The 26,654-nt window shown below is 41.8% G+C and overlaps 1 protein-coding gene across 2 annotated transcripts in view; it reads right to left on the reverse strand.

Annotated features, from left to right (window-relative positions):
- Nucleotides 1–5,241: 5,241 nt before the first annotated feature.
- Nucleotides 5,242–26,654, reverse strand: part of GSR (glutathione-disulfide reductase) — a 45,277-nt gene continuing 23,864 nt past the window's right edge. For both annotated transcript variants that reach the window (XM_061404402.1, XM_061404403.1), the window contains 8 exons: nt 25,405–25,459; nt 19,686–19,785; nt 17,881–17,967; nt 16,074–16,232; nt 11,879–11,990; nt 9,674–9,805; nt 8,712–8,845; nt 5,242–6,185 (listed from right to left, as the gene is read on the reverse strand). In XM_061404402.1, coding sequence (XP_061260386.1) covers nt 6,036–6,185; nt 8,712–8,845; nt 9,674–9,805; nt 11,879–11,990; nt 16,074–16,232; nt 17,881–17,967; nt 19,686–19,785; nt 25,405–25,459 — 929 coding nt within the window. In that variant the 3' untranslated portion in view covers nt 5,242–6,035. The remainder of the gene's footprint in view (nt 6,186–8,711; nt 8,846–9,673; nt 9,806–11,878; nt 11,991–16,073; nt 16,233–17,880; nt 17,968–19,685; nt 19,786–25,404; nt 25,460–26,654) is intronic.

Below are 26,654 nucleotides of genomic sequence, written 5' to 3' on the forward strand. Positions count from 1 at the left end.
TTCTTCTTTACGGATGGGTAGTATTCCATTGTATGTATATATGTAAAATAGGAGGGCATGGCAACCCACTCCAGTGTTCTTGCCTGGAGAATCCCATGGACAGAGGAGCCTGGTGGGCTACAGTCCACGGGGTTGCAAAGAGTCAGACACAACAGAGCAACTAAGCACAGCACAGCACATGTATATATACACACATATATACCAAATCTTCTTTATTCATCCCTTGATGGACACTTGCTTCCATGTATCTTGGATATTGTAAATAATTTCCAAGTGCTGTGAACACTGGGGTACATGTATCTTTGAGTTCGTGTTTTTGTTCTTTCCAGATATATATCCAGGAGTGGAATTGCTAGATGATATGGTAGTTCTATTTTCAGTTTTTATAGAAGCCTCCATATATTTATTTCTACATTAGCTGTACCAGTTTACATTCCCATCAAGAGTATAATAAGATTTCCTTTTCTGCACATCTTCATCAGCATTTGTGTTTTTTGACAATACCTATTCTGACAGGTGTGAGGTGGTATCTCACTGTAGTTTTTGATTTGCATGTCCCATTTCCAGTGGTCATGTATAGATGTGAGCTGGACTGTGAAGAAGGCTGAGTGCCGAAAAATCGATGCTTTTGAACTGTGGTGTTGGAGAAGACTCTTGAGAGCCCCTTGGACTGCAAGGAGATCCAACCAGTCCATTCTGAAGGAGATCAGCCCTGGGATTTCTTTGGAAGGAATGATGCTAAAGCTGAAACTCCAGTACTTTGGCCACCTCACGCGAAGAGTTGACTCATTGGAAAAGACTCTGATGCTGGGAGGGATTGGGGGCAGGAAGAGAAGGGGACGACAGAGGATGAGAAGGCTGGATGGCATCACTGACTCGATGGACGTGAGTCTGAGTGAACTCCGGGAGTTGGTGATGGACAGGGAGGCCTGGCGTGCTGCGATTCATGGTGTCACAAAGAGTCAGACATGACTGAGTGACTGAACTGAACTGAACTGAATGATGAAAGCATGTCTTATTCACTCTAGTATTTATTCCTCCCCACACTCAAGCATGGTGTTTTCCTGGTGGCTTAGACAGTAAAGAATCTACCTGCCATGTGGGACACCTGGGTTCAGTCCCTGGTTCAGGAAGATTCCCTGAAGGAGGAAATGGCCACCCACTCCAGTATTCTTGCCTGGAAAATCCCATGGACAGAGGAGCCTGACAGACTACAGTCCATGGTGTCGCAAAGAGTAGAACACAACTGAAGCAACTTAGCACGCACGCAAAACTTGCTCAAAGATGGGATGCTCCTTGGCTGAAGAACACTGACACTCCCGTGAACATTCCTCTGCCTTCAGGTTCAGTGGCCTAAGACTCTTCTCCCTTTTCGCCGAGCACCTTCCCCATGACTTTATTCCTATCCTGTCTTTTTCCTCCAAGATTTTAGCCCTTTATCCATCCTTTAAATGTGGGCATTATTGATGCTCTGGCCTTGTCTCTCATCACACTCCCTAAGGGTCATGGATAGACTTGTGGCTTTAACTATGATCTTCACGTGTGTAATTCACAAATCTCTCCCAAGTCTTGACTTTTCTTCTAAACTCCAGCTTCTTTATCTCCAGGACCCTACTGGGACCACAAGCTCAACATGCCTAAATCTTGGAGCATCTGCTCCCTGTCAACCAGTTCCTCTGGCTGTTGTTGGTATTTTATTAATGGTCTTTCTATGAATGGTATCATCCTTCTCCCAGTCCCTCATGCTGGAAACGTCAGGCCTAGTTTTGACTCCTCCCTTCCCCTCAAGCCCTAAATTCAACCAGCTCACAAATTCTGCAGGTTCATTTTAATACAATTTTTCTTGCATGCGTTCCTTTCCTCTCCCACTGCCACCACCCTAGTCTGGCCCCTTTATGGACTCACACAAAGACAGTATCAGCCCCATTGCTGATCTCCATCCTACTCTCTTTTTTGCTATTTCCACCTTCATCTTCTAACCCCCACTTTGATGACATTTCCTCTTCTGATGATCTTCAATGATTCCTTGTTGCTCTTCTTTTCATCCATTTATCAAGGTTCTCTTTACACAGCACAACCTAATTTTCTACTGTCATCTCCCACTGCTCCCAGTCACTCAACAGTACTGGACGCTGCAGTGAAGAAGAGGAACACACAGCACAGAAATGTGTAGGGTGTGCTCCCTGACTTTGAAGGGAGCAAAGAACATGGAAAAGTATTTAATGGCACTGCAGCAAGTGCACCTAGATAGACAAGCTTTCTTGAAATTCAAGATGGTTTTAGGAAATTAAGACAGGGTTAGTGTAACTTTCAGATAACCATGGACTAATTTAAGCAAAAGGAATGGTATCCTATGTAGGGTAGCTCACAGAATCTTGGGAGGACTGGTGATCCATATTCAGAAGTTAGGCAGCCAGAGTCACAGTGGCCAAAACCATGGCTCGGAAATGGGCCAGCGAGGTCAGCTTTAGTGTCATGGTGTTCTGATCACGACAGCTAGAAACCAACAAGACAGGCACTAGGGCTGCAGCCAGGCTGCCCCTTGATTTTACTGCCACGACGGCCATCACCTGCCACTAGGATGGAGCCTCCTATCCCTGTTCCTTTGCACCACTGGTTTCTTGAATGCTCAGGAATGGCTGCGTCTGATTGGCCAAGTCTGCCATGTGCCTCCTCCTCAGCTGCAAGGGCGACTGGGAAGCCTTGCACCAGCCTAGGAAGCATTTCTAGGTTCTATGTGGGGACCTGGGCTTCGCCTCCAAGGTTTGTAAGGTTCGGATTCCTCAAATATATGGAGTCAAGAGGTTGAACATGCAAAATGAACAAATGTTTGCTTACACAACTTAAGGGGACTTGTTTGCATAAACACTGTATGTAAAATCTAGATTTAACGCCAGTGCTACCTACCATTTAGCATGTTTTGAAACTTCTCCTAAGACATTAAATAGCACTTAAAGTACGCTATATAAAACCTAGAAATGACTGTATACAATCATTCTTACCTTTAAAATGTTGACTTTGATCTTTATTGATGAGTCAACATGCTAAATTATTGTATCAATGGTAATGGAAAAGAAAGAGTATTTCTCAGAGTAGAGCACAATGGAAATCACCTTCTGTATCTACCTGTTTCCCTGGAGGTCAGATTCACACAAAAATTCATGGAAAGTTTGAAGGCCTGAAAATCCTGCTTACCCATTTTTCACAAAAAAGTTAAGGATTAAAATGTTACGGTTAGGGTTACAGGGCTCTTTTTAAATATAGATCTTAGTCTCAAAAATCACACAATCACATACCTTCTTCCTCATGCAGCCAAATTTGCTGTATAATATACCAGGAATATTACAAAACTGAAATAGAGAATACAGAAAATGATTGACACTAAGTAGAAAGTGACATATGCGAGGTGAACACATAGTGTAGACCGCCTTATGTGACAAGGAATTATGGGAATACATACGCATAAGACCGTGAAAGAAGTCTTCACAAAGGTGGTGTTAGTCAAACATTGTAAAATGAGTAGATTGCCATTAGTGTGTGTGATTACAGATGGCCACAAATTTACCACTCTTCCCAATGACAGCTGAAGTCCAATTCACTCCCTCTTAAATCCTCTGTGACTTGCTTAACTGATAACACAGAGTATTAGTGACATTCTAGAACTTCCAAGGTTAGGTCATAGGGCTTGCAGTGCCTGTCTGGGAATCCTGAAACAATCTCTGGGAGCCCTGAGCTTCCATCTATCAACTAGGAGACGGCCATGCTAGAGAGGCCACACGTGGGCAGTTTGGTTGACAGCCCCAGCCGAGCCCAGCCTTTCAGCCAGTCACCCCTGTCCAAGTGTCTGACACATGGACGATTGTTTTAGACTCACTAAGCCAGCCCATCTGCCATATGAACACCACCAATTGACTTTTATCAACATCAACAGAAGAGTCATCCTTGCAAGCTCCGTCCTGCTCCAATTCCTGACCCGCAAAATTGTGAAGTGTAAGAAAATGATTGCTAGGTTAAGCCCGTTTTCAGGCAGTTCATTACGTATCAATATATTACCAGATCATCAGGTTTATCAAGTGGGAAAGAACATTCAGCTAACACATGCTCTTCAGCTCCAGTCAAGTTGAACTTTATCATTCCCCATGTATACATGGCCATCTCTGCCCCGCTGTACCTCCCACATCCTCTGACCTCCTCCACAATCCCCAATTCCAAATCCTACATACCTCTTTCTTTCTTAGTTTTCCCAGAAAACTGGTAGTTTCTGCTTCCTCTGAACTTGTATCCTTCCACCTCTCCAAAGCCTCACTAGGATGGCACTGTCCCCTTTTCCCACAAGAGTACAAATTTGTGTCTATGGTCCCAATTAATTAAGAGTGCCCCTCCCACTCCCCAAGTGTCCCATTCTAGTCAATAGATTATACGGTCACTCTATGCTTAACACGCTGCTTTGAATCCCAGTTATTTGTGTAGAATTCTCCCTCTTATGCTAGATTATATGGTTACTTGAAGAAACCAAGTACTATAAGCTTTCCTTCCTACTGAGCACCTACACCAGGCTGCCTCATGTATCTGAACCTTCACTCGCAACTTGGGTGATCGGCTTGCAGGCTGGACTGAGCTGAGGACTAATGAGAAAGATGACTAACACTTGGAAAAGGTTATTTCCAGGTTGGTGTACTCTGGAACCAGAAAAAAGGGAGTGTGGGGGGCTCCTGCGATAAAAGGAAACCCACCAGGTCAGCGGAGCCCAGGACTGCAGGCCACGACCTTTTGGCCAGCAGTGATTATGTCAGTTCACGTCCAGGTTTTTAGACCCTGTTTTCTCGATGACAGATTTATAACCTGGTTACTAGTGACCGTTTTCTTTTGTTGAGACTGGACCTACTTAATCCGTCAGTACAGCGGCAACCTGGTCATGGCTAACCAGGAAGACATTCAGTAAAGGCTTAATGACAGAAGTCAGTAGCACTAAGTCACTATTGAAAGCCATGGGAAAATGTAACCAGCTTACTTAACCTAGCTGGTAAAGGCTAATGGAAATAAAATGCTAAAAACTTATGATTTCTCAACCATTATATTCACTAAATGTTTCTATTATGCCTCTGGTCTTATAAAAGCAAAATCTCTTTTCTCTCCCATAAGGCCTTAAGCCTACTCAAAGTAGCTCACTTTGGCCATCTGACCCTTCAATCTGAAATATTCTTAGAAAATGAACTGTCACCCATTAACTCATAACAAATATTATAAGAAGAAAAGACTGTGATTTTATTTTCAGATTTTTGGAAACAGTTTTCAAAAAAATAAAATGACAAGAACACATACAAAAATTGCAACCATTCATTGAACTATGAGCTCTTGGCAGAGGAAAAGCCTTTGGAAGTATTTGAGTCCCTCTTCTGAAAGCCAGGATCACTTCTCAAATGTCCTTCATGCAACCAGCCTCCTCAAATCTTTCCCAAATTTGATGAACTTCATCTCTCAAAAGTCAACAGGAATCATTTTAAATCATTTAGAACAAAATAAAGAATAAAATACAGGAGGTATGCCTCTTAAGTTATATGTTTTTAAAGAAAACTCACATCCTTGAAATAGCTTTGCAATATGCAGAGCACAGTACTGGCTTCATAAAAAACAAAATCACTCTGTACTTGCATTCTTTAAATGTGAAGAGCAACTGTCATCTTCCTCTATAAAAATTAGCAAGCAATATTCATTCAGGAACATTCATTTAACTGTACTTCATATAGTTTTATACTTAGGATGAGGCTAAAACAAAAACACAAAAACCAGCCAGCCCAGAGCTACTAATAAAACAAACAGTAATTACTGAGAGATGTGACCAAGTGAAAAATCAATCCTGAAAAACAAAACAAATTTCTAAGTACAGAAATAAGCCGATTGAAAATTTCCACACTTGGAAGATCCTGATGACGATAAAGAAATACGGAAAGTGGGAACAGTAAGTAAACGTGATGATTTGGTTCCTTCCCGAAGGTCTACTGGTCCAGCTGCCGGCCACACAAGTCTCTGGGTTCTCAGCGAAGTGTGACCAGCTCTTCTGAAGAGGTAGGATGGATAGCAACCGTGTTGTCAAAGTCAGATTTTGTGGCTCCCATTTTCACTGCAACTGCAAAGCCCTGCAGCATTTCATCACATCCAATTCCCTGCATATGAATTCCAACCACCTGCAAAAGAAAAGAAAAAATGTTTTTACCTCCACAATTGCATGAGCCAATTCCTTGTTATCAATCTCCTTCTAGGCGTGTGCACACATGCACACACACATTTGTACACTAATGATTTTTTTATTAGTCATGAGAAGTGAAGTGAAGTCACTCAGTCGTGTCCGACTCTTTGCGACCCCATGGACGGTAGCCTACCAGGCTTCTCAGTCTATGGGATTTTCCAGGCAAGAGTACTGGAGTGGGGTGCCATTTCCATCTCCAGGGGATCTTCCCGACCCAGGGATCGAACCCCCTTCTCCCGCACTGCAGGCAGACACTTTACCCTCTGAGCCACCAGGGAAGTCTAGTCATGAGAGATACCTGGTATTTAAAAACCTCTAAAAAAACTTACATCTTTAATCCTGATATAGCATAAAACAGCCTACATGTCCCTGCATAATTCTGCCCCAACATCCTTCCACTGTCCACCTCACTCAGCTCTTCCAAAGGCTCTCCGCTTTCCAGCCTCACCAGCTTTCCTCCCAACCTGAGGATTCACTACGCTCTCTCCTGATGGAACACAGGCTGTTCCCTCTGTCTGGACACTCTTTCCTCCCCTCTCAAGTGTTAAAGTCCCTTCATTCTTCAGATGGCTACACCTGCCTTTCCGACCAAGTTAAAGCACCCATGCAAGCACTCAGTCCCAGTATTACTCCATCATGGTTCTATAACAACTGCAAAGTTGTATTACTTGGGGACTGGACAATTACAGTCTGTCTTTCCCAGCAGACATTAATCTCTAGATGGAGGGGACTCTGTCCACTTTTACTTTCCACTCTATCCATCTGGCCTAGCACAGAGATAGCTCTTAGAGGCACTCAACCCACAACGTGCTGGCTGACTGCACAGATGACCATCAAGAGGCATTTGTTTCAAATCACACTTTTCAATGAGGTTTCTAAATATATTTAAAAACTAGTTAGTGTTCATCTAAATATATTTAAAAACTAGTTAATGTTCATCTCCAGCAAATATTTTTAGGGTATGTAGTCTGCTGAAAGACAAAGTTAGAGAATATAAAGTTTCACCACAAAAATATTGTGCTTCAAAACAAATCAGGAATATTCTTAATATACCTGAACAGTACACTTAAAGATGGTTAAGATGCAAATTTTGTTTTTTATATATATATATATATTTTTTTTTAACAGTTGAAAAAAAGTATATCTCAATATAAGACAAAGAAATCCCAAATCATACACTGCATATATTCAACATGGCTAAATTTTTAGATACGGTGATCTAAAACTGAGTTCACAAACAGCTTCTGGTGATGGCATGAGTCTTATGCTATTTCTGTTCATATCCCAGTTCTTAGCCTTTAGTTGACTGTCAGGTAATGTTTACCAAATAAATGAATGATAAACGGTATAAAGAAATAACGGATATGAAGAGGTAAGTAACGACCTCACTGTTTCAATAACTGGACATCTCAGGCTACTGAGAACATTCAGGGCAAGAAATGGCAACTTTTATCTTGCTGCCAAACTACTTACTTCTCTTCATACTGATTGTCTGCTTCTGTTAACTTTCAGTGACACTGATTTTCATAAGCCAGGGCCTTGTCTCATGGCTTTTAGTGTAAGGGCCCAGTTGATTCAGATACAAACTATGTCCTCTTTCATAAGAAAAGTTGGAACCTACATCTGAATCTTTAGGTATCATTTCTCACAGAGCCATGTTCCCATATTGCTAAGTTCCACCTTAGTATTTAATTCAATTTCTAGAAAAGTCCAATAAGCTGACCTAATATCAAAACAAAATCCATTTTTTAAATTATTAAGAAAAAAAAAAGGAAACTGTTCAACTTCAAACCAAAATCACAATGAAATACCACTTCACATCCATTAGGATGGCCACAATTAAAAACACAGTAACAAGTCTTGGTGGAGGTGAAGGGGACCTGCAACCCTCGTATGTTGCTAAAGGGAACATAAAATGGTGCAGTCACTTTGGAAAACAGTTTGGCCGTTCCTCAAAACGTTAAACCACAAAAGATAATCGATTATCTCAGAACATTTTACTATATAAACTTCTTCCTGACTGATTGGTTACATTAAATCTAAACTTCTTACATTAAATTCTTACACTTACCAATATTTCTGAGTTGCCTATCTGTTCTGGCCTATTGGTCAATGACATCCTTTTCCCCTTACACTTTTCTTTTTTGGGGCCAAACCATGTAGCTTGTGGGATTTTAGTTCTGCAACCGGGGACTGATCGCAGGCTCTAACAGTGAAAGCGCCAAGTCCTAACTATTGGACTGCTAGGGAATTCCTCTCCACCTTACATTTTCAATGCAGGGGAATCCTCTTTCTATGTGAAACATTATGAATAACTCCAATATAGAGAGACAGATAAAAGAGCCACTGTGCTGGCTGAACCAGAAAAAGCTTTACTAGGTCTCTTCCCTTCCCTCCTCATGAAAACACCTCCACCCCTGCCAATCTTGAAGACGCTCTTCGGCTTACTGGACTTGGCGCATACCTTTTCCTCTTTGTTGGCACAAACCATTTTCATCACACATTTTGTTTTCCTTTTGGTAACTGCATGATACATTGGGGTAAAGGTGGTAGAATAAGTCTTCACATTTTCTTTTCCATATTTATAAATGGCTTCATCTGTAAGGCAGGGGGGAAAAAGCACCTATCAGAAACTGAAACAATTCCACCGAGCAGTCAGAGAGATGGCCAGAAATACATAACCTGAATCAAGTCATAAAGGAAAATTACTCAAAACGACAAGGAAGGACGTTCTACAACATAAACCTCAGTATCACGAAAGACAAAAGACAAGCTAAGGAATTCTGTCTCTTGACTAAAGGAGACCAAAGAGGTATCAAAAGTAAATATATTGTATTATCCTAGAATACATGCAAGACTTGGGGGGAAATGTTAAATATAAAATTATCTGAGGTAATTGGCAAAATTTGAATAAGGTTTAAAGTTTAGATAATATTGCATGTATTTAAATATTCCCATTTGAAACTGCTTCTGTAAGGCAATGGCCTTGTTCTTAGGAAATAGATACTGAAGTATGTGTATGCAAACAGTGAGAAAACGATAAAGCAAAAATGTGATCGGCAGACAGGAGTCCTCTGGTGTTTCTGCAACTCTTCCTTAAATTTGAAATTAGTTCAAACTAAAAAGCTTTAAAAAGTCAGACAGATAAAATGGAGTAGGGAAAAGGAATTACACTTTCAAAGTACTAACAGTTGGGGAAGAAACTGGAGATGTGATAAGAAGCTAACTACTGTGCTGGCCCAAAAGTTCATTCAGGTGTTTCTGTAACATCTTACGGAAAACCTCGAATGAATTTTTTAGCCAACCCAATAAAAAGAATTATAATTTGGGGGGGCTGAGATAGATTTAGTCAGCAGACAGACACCTAGCTAAAGTTAGCAGAGAAGGGGAAGACACCATAAATGACCTTCGTTTTTAACCACCTACCTTCTGTGAGTCCCACTGTCCCAATAGGGGGGTGGCTGAAGACCACTGTGGGGATGTTGTCATAGTCTAATTTGGAATCTTCTTTGCACTCAAAAAGTCTATGGGCAAGTTTTCGGCCAGCAGCAATTGCAACTACAAAGATATTTTAAAATCAGTGTCTAGCTTATTGTTCATTTTAACATAGCAGAATTGTTCTACTAATCATTTATTCATCTGGCTTAACACACAAGTTTTAAGTTTTTCATCAGTGCTCATTACAATATTCATTTCTATATAATAAAGACCTATCAATGCCTTAGTTAACAATCCAAAACAATTTGCTTATACGAATTCTACACATTCCATTACGATCCCCCCACACATTTGCAAGAAACATATTTGCAAGTTCGCAAACATCTGGCAGTTATCTATTTTTTTTAATTAAACTTTTTATTTCATATTGGAATACAGCTTCTTAAAGGCTTCCCTGGTGGCTCAGATGGTAAAGAATCCACCTGCAATGCAGGAGACCTGAGTTCGATCCCTGGGTTGGAAAGATCCCCTGAAGAAGGGAATGCCTTCAGTATTCTTGCCTGGAGAACTCCATGGACAGGACTCCGGCAGGGGTTGCAAAGAGTTGGACATGACTGGGCAACTAAGCACACACAATAGCTGATTAACAATGTTGTGATAAGTGTCAGGTGGACAGCAAAGGGATTGAGCCATACGTATACATGTATCTATTCTCTTCCAGTGGCAATTACCTCTTAATGAGGATATTAGCTTTTTGATACAATATTTATGGAGCACACTATCTCAAGCATCTATTTCAAGCATCTTTACTTCTACTTTACAATCAGCTACTTCACAGGAATATTTTAAGTTTCTTTTAAAAATTATTTTTATTTCTTATTAATTTTTAAAAAAGTTTACCTTCCTTAGCCTGTTTTTATTCCTAACAGTCTTTTAGAACAAATGCCTGAGTTCAATATAAGCTCTGGTGTTTAATTTTATTGACTTTAAATTGACAAAAAGTTTTTTTCCAAAGTAAGGCATCAGTAGGATATTAAAGAAATTTTCTTCACTCCAACAAAACTTTTGGCTGTTCAATTATGTTATGAAGTCTTTGAAACTTTGCTTGTTTTGCTTTTGTTGAAAGAGCTTCCTAAAGGAGGTGAAGGGCTTGGGGGGTGTGACCAAGGAAGTTTCCATTGTGAGTAAGAACTGGGTGATTATGGAAGGGCGGGTGAGGCCCTAGAGGGGCAGAATGAAGGTGATGGAGGGATGCTGCCAACAGAAGCGGGTAGAGAGCCTGAAATGACATCAGTTAACTCAGGCAGTAGGCTGAGGCATGGGATTCAGGGGATGGCGATCAGTCTTAGTTGTATCAAGACTAAATAGTCAGGGTAGGAAATTGGGAAATTGGGATTAATATATACACACCACTACATATAAAACAGAAGGCAGAGAAGGGGACGACAGAGGATGAAGTGCTTAGATGGCATCACCAACTTGATGAACATGAGTTTGAGCATGCTCCAGGAGTTGGTGATGGACAGGGAAGCCTGGCGTGCTGCAGTTCGTGGGGTCGCAAAGAGTCGGACATGACTGAGCAACTGAACTGAACTGAATAAGAACTACTGTAAAGCACGGGGAACTGTTCTCAGTCCTCAGTAATGACCTATATGGAAAAAGAATCTGAAAAAGAGTGTATATATGTATAACTGATAACTTTGCTGTACACCTGAAACTAACACAAAACTGTAAATCAGTTATACCCCTATAAAATTTTTTTAAAAGACTAAATAGTATGTAAGAAACATATAAGATTAAAATATATATTTTCTTACAAAAATATAGGAAAGCCACTCTAAATCACTAGTTCCCAAAGCCACTTCCTTCCACGGTCATGAACACAACTCGGATTCTAATTTCCAGCACTGTTCAGAGGGTGACTGTATTATCTGTACAAAAGTTTCAGTCTTCACTAAGCATTTTAAAAATCTTTGAAAGAAAATTGAATACTACTAAAAAGCATTCTCCAAGCAAAAATGGAAATTATTCAGAAAATGTCAGGTACCCAACCAACATCCATATCAAAACATTTTTATCATAAAGACACTCATCTTTTTAACTTTGCTTGAGCTGATTTGACTGTAGAAAGCTCTATAGTTTTATATAACACACAGAGCCTCCCTTATCCGCCCCCAAAAGAAGAAACATTACCTGGAGTAAGAAGAGCTTTTCCACACACATCCCCAACTGCATAGACACCTTTTACGTTAGTATTCTGGAATTCATCTACTATGATGTGACCTTTGTCATCAGTTTGAATCCCCTAAAATTGTAAAGGGACATCAGGTAAGTATTTGGCCATCTATAAAACACAGCAGCTCACATCTCTGGATCCGCCTCACTTCAGGCACCTCTTCAGCCTGAATCTCTAAGAAACCACAGGATGAAAAACATCCTTTCAAGTTGGCAAGTTTGCTATCTTTTGTTGGACTTAAAAGGTAAATATTTTATCCAATTTTGAGGAGTTTTAACAGGATTTGACTTTGTGTTGTATGATTCAGTGGGCCAGAGAAGCCTGAGAAGGAATCACTCAGCTGTCATACATGGAAACTGGCATCCCTGTGGAGTCCATCTAACACAGTGATTTTCCATTTTTCCCTTGGAAGCACTGCTCCTGAAGCATGCTAACTCATACTTCAGACGGGCATAGCCTGAAGCAGTCATCAAAAACAGATTTCGTTGAAGTTTACAGTTTTATCTTTAAAACCCCAAGCAAAATTTCTATTCTACTCTAAAAACACATCCATGTTGCCTTTAACCAAATTTTTTTGCCTATACGTTGAGTTGAATTTTTGCTCCAAAAAGATGTATGATGCTTATCTTGTGGTTTTGCAGATCCCAGGTGTATATATCCCCAGAGGAGAAGTAGACAGGCAGCAGGCATAGGGAGAAGGTAGTGTAGTGGTGAAAAGTACAGCCTCTGGAGCACGGAGATCTGGGTTCAAGTCCCAGCTCTGTCACTTACTACTGATAGCTATGAGACCTCCCGTTTATCGACAAATACTTGCACTTCAAAATGAGGCATTAATGTAGTCACTGTGGATACAGAGGTAAATAATACAGACATCTCTATTCTCTGCAGAGTTTACCAGCCTGGTGGACAATTTCTTATCTCTGTGCCCCTGGGCTCCTCACTCTTACCCCTGAAACAGTTGTTGGCAAGAATAAATTGGGCTAGTATAGCACAGCAAACTCTTCTCAATACACAGTAATGACCTATATGAAATAAGAATCTAAAATAAAGAGTGGATATATGATGCTGTGAAAGTGCTGCACTCAATATGCCAGCAAATTTGGAAAACTCAGCAGTGGCCACAGGACTGGAAAAGGTCAGTTTTCATTCCAATCCCAAAGAAAGGCAGTGCCAAAGAATGCTCAAACTACCGCACAATTGCACTCATCTCACACACTAGTAAAGTAATGCTCAAAATTCTCCAAGCCAGGCTTCAGCAGTACATGAACCATGAACTTCCAGATGTTCAAGCTGGTTTTAGAAAAGGCAGAGGAACCAGAGATCAAATTGCCAACATCCGCTGGATCATCGAAAAAGCAAGAGAGTTCCAGAAAAAGATCTATTTCTGCTTTATGGACTATGCCAAAGCCTTTGACTTATGTGGATCACAATAAACTGTGGAAAATTCTGAAAGAGATGGGAATACCAGACTACCTGACCTGCCTCTTGAAAAATCTGTATGCAGGTCAGGAAGCAACAGCTAGAACTGGACATGGAACAACAGACTGGTTCCAATTAGGGAAAGGAGTACATCAAAGCTGTATATTGTCACCCTGCTTATTTAACTTCTATGCAGAGTTCATCATGAGAAATGCTGGGCTGGAAGAAGCACAAGCTGGAATCAAGACTGCCAGGAGAAATATCAATAACCTCAGATATGCAGATGACACCACCCTTATGGCAGACAGTGAAGAGGAACTAAAAAGCCTCTTGATGAAAGTGAAAGAGGAGAGTGAAAACGTTGGCTTAAAGCTCAACATTCAGAAAACGAAGATCATGGCATCTGGTCCCATCACTTCATGGGAAATAGATGGGGAAACAGTGGAAACAGTGTCAGACTTTAATTTTGGGGGCTCCAAAATCACTGCAGATGGTGACTGCAGCCATGAAATTAAAGACACTTACTCCTTGGAAGGAAAGTTATGACCAACCTAGATAGCATATTCAAAAGCAGAGACATTACTTTGTCAACAAAGGTCCGTCTAGTCAAGGCTATGGTTTTTCCAGTAGTCACGTATGGATGTGAGAGTTGGACTGTGAAGAAAGCTGAGCGCCGAAGAATTGATACTTTTGAACTGTGGTATTGGAGAAAACTCTTGAGAGTCCCTTGGACTGCAAGGAGATCCAACCAGTCCAACCTAAAGGAGATCAGTCCTGGGTGTTCATTGGAAGGACTGATGCTAAAGCTGAAACTCCAGTACTTTGGCCACCTCATGCAAAGAGTTGACTCATTGGAAAAGACTCTGATGCTGGGAGGGATTGGGGGCAGGAGGAGAAGGGGACGACAGAGGATGAGATGGCTGGATGGCATCACTGACTCCATGGACGTGAGTTTGAATGAACTCTGGGAGCTGGTGATGGACAGGGAGGCCTGGCGTGCTGCAATTCACGGGGTCGCAAAGAGTCGGACACGACTGAGCGACTGAACTGAACTGATAAGTATACGTAAAACTGATTCACTTTGCTGTACAGCAGAAACTAATACAAAATTGTAAGTCAACTCTACACCAATAAATTTTTTTTAAAAGATTAAAGTAGGCTAGTACCATATTGTGAAGACTTAAGCAGAGTAGTCATTCAATTTGCAGTCTAAAAATATATCAACACTGAACTGAGGGAAAATTTTTGCCTCATTTTTTAAAAGTTCAGCAAATATAGTTGAAAACTGGACTAGCAAAGCTTAGGTCTGTGTAATGGCACAACATCTCTTGAAAGGTGAAAAGCTGGGTGAATAGCTTCATTAATATAAAAATAGATTACTGATTTTACTAACTTTCACTGAATAATGAGATTAAAATCAAGTAGAACATGTCCCTGGATATTTTATTCTTTTTAATTATGAAAAATGGCTTTTAGTGAAATGAAAAAGGGATGGAACTTAAAACAGATACTAATATTAGAATATAAACCAAACTGTCACACACTCCTCAAGAGGCTCCATCAAATACATAGTGAAAGTCACTCAGTCGTGTCTGACTCTTTGCCACACCATATAAACCTCCACCAAACATATAAAATATTCTATTATTACTAGTAGAAGAGTATAGCATATCAGAACAATTATCATTATCCTCACCATCAGCAGCAGCTGGTTAACACTGGCTGAGTTCATACTATAAGCCAGCATCTAGGCAAGCTAGTTTGCATGCACTTTCTCATTTACTTTCTGTCTAACCCAATGTGACAAGTACTATTTTTATTTCCATATTTCCATGAAGCAGTTGAAACTTAAAGAGTAGCTAAGCGACTTTCCTAAGGCCATGAAACTAATATAAGGTTCAAAATTGGGTCAAACACTGGGACCCACACCCCAGGCTACTGTACCAGACTATCCTTTAAAATTTGAAAGGACAAGTAAGAACGATGGCACTGGTAGGTCAGCTTCACATGCATACCCATCCCTGAGTGCCACAACATCCCAGACAAGTCACACACCCATCCATCACGATGAGAGCTGCAGAGGGTAAGGAATAATTATCGGGCTTTAAAGAGACAGCTATCAGAGTACGAAGGAAATCTGTAATGAGGAGGCTAGTCAGGAAATAGCAAGACAACGACCTGATCTAGAGTGAGGACACCAGAAATGGAAAAAAAAAAAACAAAACAACTTTTAAAGAACTTACAAAGGCAGAAGCAATGGGATTTGATGACAAATTAGACAAATGAAAAGAATTGAACAGAACCCAGTCAAGTTTTGGGGGGTCTGGGACTGGATCAGGGGAAACCACAGGACTACCAACTGATTCAAGAATGTTTTAGGCAAGGAGGGTGGTCAAAAACAAACTTCTGGTTACAGTATAAGTAAGTATTAGGGATGCAGTATCTATAGTCACAAGATGACTATAGGCAACACTGCTGTGAAGAGTGTATGTAAATCCCGAGTTCTCAACATACAGAGAAGTATTTTTCCTTTTCTCTTTCCTACTTTCTTTTTATCGTATCTGTATGAGAAGATGGATGTCAGCTGACCCTTCTGTGGTAATCATTTCACAATATACATAAATCAAACCATCATGCTGTATTCTCTAAACTTACACAGTAATATATATCAACCATTTTTAAACAAAGTTGGAGTGAGGGGAAGAATATCATAGGCAGACTAGGTCAACTTACCAGTTTGTTTAAATTCAGGCCCCAGGAGTTTGGGTCCCGCCCAATGGCCCAGAGCAGGCAGTCAACATCTGCAATAGTGGTGAAGGTGGGTTCCCTACCAGGAACTGAAGTAACCATGCGGAGTTCCAGGCCCGAAGAAGTTTTTTTAACTTCCCTGACCTATTGGCAAATACAAGTTATTAATTGGGGGTGGGGGGAATGGGAAGGAAAGCAAATAAACAGGAAACTAGAATTCTTGACATTTAAAAACTCTCCACTGAATCCTGCAAATGATTCAGGATTCAGTGTGTGTGCTCAGTCATGTCCGACTCTTTGAGACCCCCATGGACTGTAGCTTGCCAGGCTCCTCTGTCTGTGGAATTTTCCAGGCAAGAATACTGGAATGGGTTGCCATTTCCTTCTCTAGGGGATCTTCCCGACCCAGGGATCGAACCCTCATCTTCTGCTTGGCAGGCAGACTCTTTACCACTGAGTCACCTGGGAAGCACACATATGAGTCCTGCTGCTGCCACTGCTAAGTCGCTTCAGTCGTGTCCGACTCTGTGCGACCCCATAGACGGCAGCCTGCAAGCTCTGCCATCCCTGGGATTCTCCAGGCAAGAGCACTGGAGTGGGTTGCCATTTGATTCTCCAATCATACGAGTCCTACATGCTGACAATTTACTTCTGCCCAAAGGCTGCCCACACTAGAACTCTCTGGAGCCAAGACAGTATCCTTGGTGACCCCAAATCAGACAGCCAGTGGCCAGAAATGTCAACTCATGCCAAGACCCTAACACTTCAGCTTAAAAACAAAGTATTTTAAAGTGTACTTCCAAGTTGTGATAAAATTTTAAATCACAAATCTAAGCACAGTGATTTGCAACTGGACTCGGGGGAGGAAATGGGCTGTAGCAGCTTCATTAAGAATTTTCTAAACTGCACAGTCCTTGCTTCTCCCAGGACACTCTTAGGATCAGGGAGGAGGGTAGGATTAGGTCAGGAGGGTGAAGGACATACAAAGTTTAGCGGGAGTCCCAGGGGGATTCTGATGTTGACTTTCACCACCAGTCTAGACTTCAGCATTTACAAAGCAACTTCACATTTATTATTTTACTTATAATATGGCCTATGCTGAAAGGACAAAGCTTTTGGGGGGGAAATCATTTTTACAAGGCTCATACTCAGGGAAAAAAATCTGACAAGTTGGTGATTCCCTGAGAATAAAAAATATATATATATATATATAGTCACTTTGTCATTGTTTTCATCTACAAAACTCAATGATATGCTTTCAAAAGAGATTCCATAATAATATTTCCTGAAAAAAGTATAAACCTGAAAAATAAGGATGTTCAATGAGGATTGTGGTTTTTTAAAAACATTTATTATTTTATCTATCACATATTTATCTAGCTGTTCTGGGTCTTACTTGTGGCAGGCGGGATCTTTGATCTTTACTGTGGCATGTGGGACCGAGCTCCCTGACCAGGGATCGAACCCAGGCCCTCTCTGCTGGGAGTGCAGTCCTAGCCACTGGACCATCAGGGAGATGAGGACTCCCTGAAGAGGAGGAATTGGAGCACAAAAATTATAGTTTTAGTTCCAACTAAACTAAATTCAACTACCAGATTCCTCATCTTTTATACCTTAGACTTCATTAACACATCAGTGTGAAATACAGCTTCTTAGGGTAAAGAAAAGACTTGGAAGTACTCTAGAAAGGAATAACCGACTGGGGTAGAGGTAATCTGTGTTGATAGAACCAGTGAGATGCAGGACAGACGGATGACCAAGGGTGGTAAGCTCGCCCAGGGCTCGGTCGTACCTGGGAGTACTTCAGCACCTCAATGCCAGCGTTCTCCAGCTCTTCGGTACAGTTGGAACTGATTATTGAATCAAAAGTTCTGAGCACCTATATACAGAGGCAGCCGAGGGATGGGTGGCAGGAAAGAATAAAACCTGATTAAAGATATGCTACAAACCTGGGAGGAAATTTCAGTATCAGTCCCCCTGTCTTCTTCATTCATGGCCACACTGTGAGTTTTTTTAACCATTTTAAAAAACTAAAACACAGTTAATTTACAACGTTGTACTAAGTTTCAGGTGTACAGTAGAGTGAGTCAGTTATGCGCACACATTCTTCTTAAATATTTATTTGGCTCTTCTGCATCTTTCATCATGCCATGTGAACTGAGCTGCAGCATGTGGGATCCAGCTCCCTGACCAGGGACTGAACCCGGGCCCCCCACACTGGGAGCCCTTAGTCTTAGCCACTGGACCACCAGGGAAGTCCCAGTGGCGAAAAACACAGAACGTTAAATTTACCATATAACCATTTCTAAGGACACAGTTTAATGGTGTTATGTATATTCGCATTGTTGTGCGACCAGAATCTTCCCCCTTGCAAAACTGAGACTCTGGGGGTGGGGGAGTGATAAATTAGGAGGCTGGGATTAACATATGCACAGTAGTTTATGCAAAACAGATAACCCACAAAGACCCACTGTATAACACAGGGAACTACACACAGTATTGTGTAATAACCTATCAGGGAAGAAAATTTGAAGAATATATGTATGTATGTATAACTGAATCAATGGTGAACACTTGAAACTAACATGATACTGTAAACCAACTAGACTTCAATTAAGAAAAACTGAGACTCTGTACCCACTATACAACTCCCCGTTTCCTTTCCCCCAGTCCCTGGCAATGCCACTCCATTTTCTGTTTCTCTGAGCATAGGTACTCCAGATACCACGTGTAAGTGGAATCATAATATTTATTTTTTTGAGATTGGCGTATTTCACTTACCATAATGTCCTCAAGCTTCGTCATATTGTGTAGCATGTGTCAGAATGTCCTTCCTTTTAAAAGCTGAAGAATATTCCATTTTGTGTGGAATGGAATACCATTTGTTTATCTATCTAAGAAACCATACCTTTGTTTATCTATTCACGTGTCATCAGACACTAGGGTTGCTTCCACCTCTTAGCTATCGTGAATAATGCTGCGATGAACATAGTAAGCAAGTATCTTTGATGTTTCCTTTTAATGCAAAGAATGTACTAAATTTTGACTGAATGTTAATACTCCAATACTATCTGGCCAAATGAAATTGATTTTCAGAATAAGAAATTAATCTGGCAGTCTGCTCAATGTAACTAATATTAATGTTTAAGCCTGTATGCCTTATTAGGCACTTATTAGTATACCCACTACTTCATGACAGAAACGCCAGCTGGGGTGCCCACTGTTCTCAACTAGCAGCTGGTGGCTGGGAGGAACACTGGTCCTAATCCTGCCTTCTGTGCAGCTCCACGAGGAACAGAATACACGTGCTGCACCTTCTATTTATTGACAGTGAAACAGGAAACGCTCCTTGTATTTTTATTTTTTGGCTGTGCTGGGTTTCACTGTTGCACACGGGCCTTCTCTAGCTGTGGCAAGCGGGGGCTGCTCTCTACTTATGAAGCACAGGCTTCACTGACTCAAGGCATGTGCACTCTTCCCAGACCAGGGATCAAAACCCAGTCCCCTGCACTGGCAGGCAAATTCTTAACCACTGAACTGCCAGGGAAGCCCTCCCTGTAAAATTTTTAAAAGATTAGCATCAAGAACAGATTTTACCTTATCATGCCGTATCATTATTGATGTCTTAGAACCCAGGGCAGACAGGATGCCAGCTATTTCCACAGCGATGTAACCAGCACCAACAATGACACTGCGGCTATAAGAGCAGAGGGTTAAGATCGGGAAATAAGCTCATTTTTGAATAAATGTAGATTTACAGAAAAGCTAAGGATATCCCTGCCCAGGTTTTCCCAACGTTAACATCTTATATTCATAGCAGCACTACTCAGAATAGGCGAGACATGGCAACAGCCTAAATGCTCATCGACAGACGAATGGATAAAGAAAATGTGGTGCACATATACAATGGAATACTACTCAGCCATAAAAAGAATGAAACGATGCCATTTGTAGCAGCATGGATGCAACTGGAGGTTATCATACTAAGTGAAACAAGAGAAAGAGAAAAACAAATACCGTGTGACGTCACTTACATGTGAAACCTAAGATACGACACAAGTGAAACTTATCGACAAAGCAGAAACAGACTCATAGAGGACAGAGTTGTGGCTATGGGGGGAGGTTGAAGAAGGGACGGACTGGGAGTTGGGGTCAGTAGATGTAGAGTGGATGGACATGGTCCTTCTGTATAGCACATGGAACTATATTCAATGTCCTCGGGTAAGTCATGAAGAAAATCAGTACCAAAAACAACGTACAAATTGCCTAACGGGTCACTTTGCTGTAGAAATTAACACAATATTGTAAATCAACTATACTTTAATTAAAAAAATAAAGTTAACATCTTACAAACCGTGGTTTCCGCAGGACTGGAAAAGGTCACTTTTCATTCCAATGCCAAAGAATGTTTTAACTACTGCATAACTGCGCTCATCTCACATGCTAGCAGGGTAATTCTCAACATCTTTCCAGCTAGGCTTCAACAGTAGGTGAACTGAGAATTTCCAAATGTAAAAGCTGGATTTAGAAAAGGCAGAGGAATCACAGATGAAATTGCCAACATATGCTAGATCACAGAAAAAGCAAGGGAATTCCAGAAAAACATCTACTTCCGCTTCATTGACTACACTAAAGCCTTTGACTATATGAATCACAACAAACTGTGGAAAATTCTTAAAGAGATGGGAATACCAGACCACCTTTCCTGCCTCCTGGGAAGCCTGTATGCAGGTCAAGAAGCAACAATTAGAACTGGACATGGAACAACAGACTGGTTCAAAATTAGGAAAGGAGTATGTCAAGGCCGTATATTGTCACCCTGCTTATTTAACTTACATGCAGAGTACATCATGCGAAATGCCAGGCTGGATGAAGCACAAGCTGGAATCAAGACTGCTGGGGGAAATATCAATAACCTCAGATATGCAGATGACACCACCCTTATGGTGGGAAGCAAAGAGGAACTAAAGAGCCTCTTGATGAAGGTGAAAGAGGAGAGTGAAAAAGCTGGCTTAAAACTCAACATTCAAAAAAACGAAAATCATGGTATCTGGTCCCATCACATAATGGCAAATAGATGGGGAAACAATGGAAACAGTGACAGACTTTCTTTTCTTGGGCTCCAAAATCACTGTGGATGGTGACTGCAGCCAGGAAATTAAAAGACGCTTGCACCTTGAAAGAAAAACTATGAGAAACCTAGACAGGATATTAAAAGTAGAGACATCGCTTCGCTGACAAAGGTCTATCTAGTCAAAGCTATGCTTTTTTCCAGTAGTCATGTACAGATGTGAAAGTTGGACCATAAAGAGTGGTCCAATAAGAACCGATTCTTTTGAACTGTGGTGTTGGAGAAGATTCTTGAGAGTACCTTGGACCGCAAGGAGATCAAATCAGTCAATCTTAAAGGAAATCAATCCTGAATATTCATTGGAAGGACTGATGCTGAAGCTCTAGTACTTTGGCCACCTGATGCTAAGAGCCAACTCAGTGGAAGAGACCCTGATGCTGGCAAAGACTGAGGGCAAGAGGAGAAGCGGGCAGTAGAGGATGCGAATGTTTGGATGACATCACTGACTCAACGGACAGAGTTTGAGCAAACTTAGGGAGATAGTGAAGGACAGGGAAGCCTGGAGTGCTGCAGTTCATGGAGTTGCAAAGAGTCGGACACGACTGAGTGACTGAAAAACAACAAACCGTGGAACAACTGTCAAAACTGACTCTGGTACATTACTGTGGACCAAACTCCAGACTTTATTCAGCTTTCATCTGTCTTTTCATTCATTTCCTTTTTCTGTCCAGTTCAGGATAACATAGTCATCTTAAGCAGAAAATATCCTTCTGTAGAAGGGAAATATATTTTTAGGTGTTTAAAAAATTCCTTAGCTTCGTTTCTTCAGAGAGGAAATAAAAAGCCTTTGAAGCTAGAGATGATTCCTTATGCAATGATCTTCACACCTAAAACTAAAATTGGCATAGTTCTAACCACTATTATTCCCCTCTAGCTCAGTATTTCTCCTTGATCACTGTTAAATCCTATCAGTCTCTCCAAGATGATGAAAGGCCAATTGAAGCAAGCCATTTTAACTTGTAGGATAGAGCTGCAATGAAACTAGATGTCCTGAATAAATTCTGGCCTAAGAAAGCAACTTAAACACTAGATAAATGTTTGGACAAAAGTCTGAGTCCACAACGGGGAAGCTAACCCCAGTCCCCAACTTCCCCACTGCAGCCTACAGAAAAAGTGTCCCCTCGGCCCCTTTTGGGATTGGCGTTCTCTCAAGCTTCGAACACGGTCACACTACTAGCACAATGCTTGGGTAAGAAGTGAGCGATCAGGGGACAAGAAAGGAAACCCTTTTTTAGTATCTTCTACAGGTAAGGTGGGCTTCCTTTGTAGCTCAGTTGGTAAAGAATCTGCCTACAATGCAGGAGACCTGGTTCGATTCTTGGGTTGGGCAGATCCCCTGGAGAAGGAAATGGCAAGCCACTGCAGTATTCTTGCCTGGAGAATCCCACGGACTGTAGCCTGCCAGGCTCCTCTGTCCATGGGGTCACAAGAGTTGGACACGACTTAGCAACCAAACCACCACCACCACCACAGGTAGGGTATCCATGCTGTGAGTCCCTGTCTTTAGAGGGCTTCAGTGTGGATGGAAGATGTGGTGTGAACCCGAATGGCTGGGGGGAGGATGGAGCACGGATCCTGTGGAACACTGTGGGGCAGGGAGTTTTCCCTATGGTATGACCAGAGGTAAGAACTCTCTTATACAACCCAGCGTACAAAAAGAGACATGTCTAATTCGGAAACTAGGAAATAGCTCTTCTTCCCTCTCTACCGTCCCTTTTTCTATGTTGACTCATTCCTTTCTTTGGGTCTTTGCTCCTGAGTCCCTCCTCTTCCCTCTCCATCTTCTCTCTCTTGCCCAAACATTTCTTATTTAAGTCCTACTTTTGTTAAGCATTGCGCTGGACGCCATGGGTAGCAATCCCTGCACCTGAGGAATTCCTGAGGGGAAACATGCCCAGGGGTCCGCTAAAGCACAGAGAACGACATGCAGTTCCAGCGTGAGAGAGGTCACAGGAAACACTCCTGATCCAGAGATGTATTCTCAGCAGAAAGGATATACAAGAAATAGGTGAAAAATCTTCAAGGAGCTCAGTGTTCCCCTCTCAGCTTCCACAGGCCCCTCTTGTCCACTTTTTACCAGTAAAGTAACCACTAGAAACAATCTTTTCATTTGCTTTGGTTTAGAACAAAAAAAGGAATGTACTGATTCATGTAACCAAGAAGTTCTGGCTTCAGGGATAGCTGCATCCAGGTGCTCAGATGCTGTGGTCCCTTAAAGCCGCTCAGCTTTGCGCTTCAGGCTGGCTTCATTCCCAGGCTCCACACTGTGATACAAAGACTGCCAGAGGAATGAAGACACAGTGGCATGGTCTTAAGAAGCTGAAGCTCAGGCTGGGGAGCAGACACCCAGGCTTGTGGAGTCTTGATTTAAAACACCAGTGTTCAGTAGATGAAAACTCAGTAAGTTAGGTAAAAATTGTGAACCAAGAACAACCTCCACATTCTCCTTCTTACCCTAAATGCCTACAGGTCTTGGAGAGTCTCCAGGAGAGGAAGGGGGTGGCCACAGCTCACCCTGGGGACACAGACACTTTGGCTGCCACCCATGGGAGGCCTCCACCACGTGGAAACAGTCTTATATTCTGCTAGGTCCCCAGAGCTCTTCTCTTTCCCTCATCATGGCCCTCAGAACTCCCTGCCCCACAGTATTCCACAGGGTCTGTGCTCAAGCTTCCCCTCAGCCATAAGCTCAACGAGGACAAAGCTGGATCATACAGCCCAGAACACGTGTTAACTTCACCTGCAGAATTTGTTCCTTCTTTGATTATTCACTTACTTACCAACATAACAATGATAAAAGAGTCTTAAAAAAAGACAAAAATCATATACCAATTGTTATTTTCCTGTGTTTCCAGAGTCTTATTTATAACATGCATATATTCACTTCTGAAACTTGCATTGCTACCTACACAAGTTTCATAAATGGTTTAAAAATATGTAACGGACAGATATCTAGAATGAAGCTTCTCTGAGTCTAGACTGAATTATATCATTTAAACACCATGAGTCACAACCACATTTCTGCATGTATTCTCACGTCTCACATCTGTCATCCCTAAAACTCAAAAGATCATGAAGAAAGGCTGCTCTCTTAACATGCTGCCATGTCCCAACAAACCTAAACAATCTGCTTGCTCTTCTCAAAGTCAGAAGATGACCTGGTCTGAATATTGTAATGGGACATTTTCACAGCAGCCACGAAAATGCCAGGACGCCCTCTTGTCCCCTGTGGACAGTCTGCGGCTCCAGGTGAATCAAGGTAAAGGAGCGAGCAGGGATTATGAGTCACCCACCAGGAAGGCCTTTATGTAAAAGCTCGGGATTAAGACCTCACAGTGGACTGGCAGCGCCCACCGAGGGAGCAACAGAGTTGAGCAACAATAACAATGACTCCGGGAGTGAGTAAGCGCTACTGACAGAAGATAAAGGCCAGTCTCTGGGCTAACAGGGCCCCTCCTCCTGTTCCCTGGTGCCCCAATTCTTAGCATGAGTGAGGGGAGCACCCCTCCCATCTAGGAAGCCTGCAATTGGCGATTTCTTCAATAGGAACTTCCCCGGTGGCCCAGTAGTTGGAATTCCATGCTTCCACTGCAGGGGCTGTGGGTTTGATCCCTGGTTGGGGAACTAGGATCCTATGTGCTGCGTGGTGCAGCCAAAAAAAAAAAAAAGAGAAACCACCTTCCTTGTTATCTTTTTTCTCTGTGTGTATCTAAACCAGTGGCAGAGGTTTACAAAGGTTATTTGGATAAACACATATAAATGACACTTTCAGGAAACCTATTTTTTGGGACTGACGGAGGCTTCATTTATCCAGAGGCCTCTGCACTAGCCGCTCTGAAAACCTGAATGAGTCACTTTAGACATATCATCAACGGATGCTCTGTCACGCCGAAGAGAGAAGACAGTTTTAGGATTTCAGTGCTTATTCTCAAAACACCCCTGCATTTGAGTCTGGTCCTAAACATCTTGGACCGAAAGCATGGCCTTGGACTGAAAGCATGAAAAGATTTGAGTCGTTTGTTGAGGGGTGCTCATGGATGAGAGACCCAAGGTCATAAAAAGAAAAGAGGTGGGAGAAGAGAATCTAGGAAACACCTACACATGACATCTGGGAAGAGGAAGTAGAAGAAATGTTAGGAGACTGAGGAAGAATGAACACGGAGGTCAGGGAGGAAAACCGCTTACCGAGGCAACTCTTCCAGCTGAAAAAACCCATCACTGGTTATTCCTAGGCTGGCACCTATGTAGGGAAAGGCAATACAGGTCACACCAGTGGAGCTTTCTCTTGTAAAACAACCATATTCTATGCACAAACCAAACACCTCCTCAGCTCATCACTGTTTTGATGACTTCTGTTGAGTCTCCACTCAGGAAGCTGCCAATCAAATCTTCCCAAAGTCAACATTGTAATTTCCTCTGCCATGATGACTAAATAACTATTAAATTTCTTTGAGAAATTAAGATCTCAGGTCCACCCCCAAATGGCTCACTATTTTGGTTCTCTTCTCTCTGCCTTTTTTCCTTCAAAGGTTTTAACCAACTCTTCCTTCATTGCGGGGAGACTTCCAAATGCATAGTTTCAGTTCTGACCTTCTCCCCAGGCTCCAGTCCCATATTTCTAACTGTCCGGCTATAAGATTCTACTCTGCTTCAAACTTGCTATTTTCCAAATTGAACCTTAGTTTTATAATATCTCCCAAACTATATCCCTTTCTCATTTACCACTTCAGTTAAAAAGACCACCCTCCATCAATAATCCAAAGTCTTGAGCTTCCCTGGTGGTTCAGTGGTAAAGAATCCGCCTGCCAATGCAGGAGACAATGGGTTCGATCCCTGATCCGGGAAGATTCGCGCACGCCCCAGACCAGCTAAGCCCGTGCACCACAACTATTGATTGAGCCTGTGCTCTAGAGCCCAGGAGCCGAAACTACTGAGCCCACATGCCCTGGAGCCTGTGCTCTGCAGCAAGAAAAGTCACCGCATTGAGAAGCCCTTGTACCACAAGTAGAGTAGCCCCTGGTCTCCCCAACTAGAAAAAAGCGCACACAGCAACGAAGACCCAGCACAGCCAAAAATAAAGAAATATAATTATTTAAGAAAACAAATAATCCGAAGTCTTGAGTTCTCAATCTGTGATTCCTTCTTTTAACAACCATCTTATCAGTTTTTAAAAATACTGCATTTTGCCAAATTTAATGCACAATGATTAAGGACACAACTTGATTTCAGAAGTGTTGAACATTTTCTAAAAATGTGTCTTGGAATCAATGAAATAGAGTAGCTGGCTTTCCCTTCTGTGTTTCCTGTCTGCTCTCTTCTCCTAGTGCCTGGCATAGACCAGTGGTTCAGTAACTGTCTGCAGAGCTGAACTGAGTTCTTCCACCACATTTCAGACACTAACACTGTAGTTCAGAACCTATTACCACCTCCTGCAC

The sequence above is a fragment of the Bos javanicus genome, chromosome 27 (genome assembly GCF_032452875.1).
Source record: "Bos javanicus breed banteng chromosome 27, ARS-OSU_banteng_1.0, whole genome shotgun sequence".
NCBI lineage: Eukaryota > Metazoa > Chordata > Mammalia > Artiodactyla > Bovidae > Bos > Bos javanicus.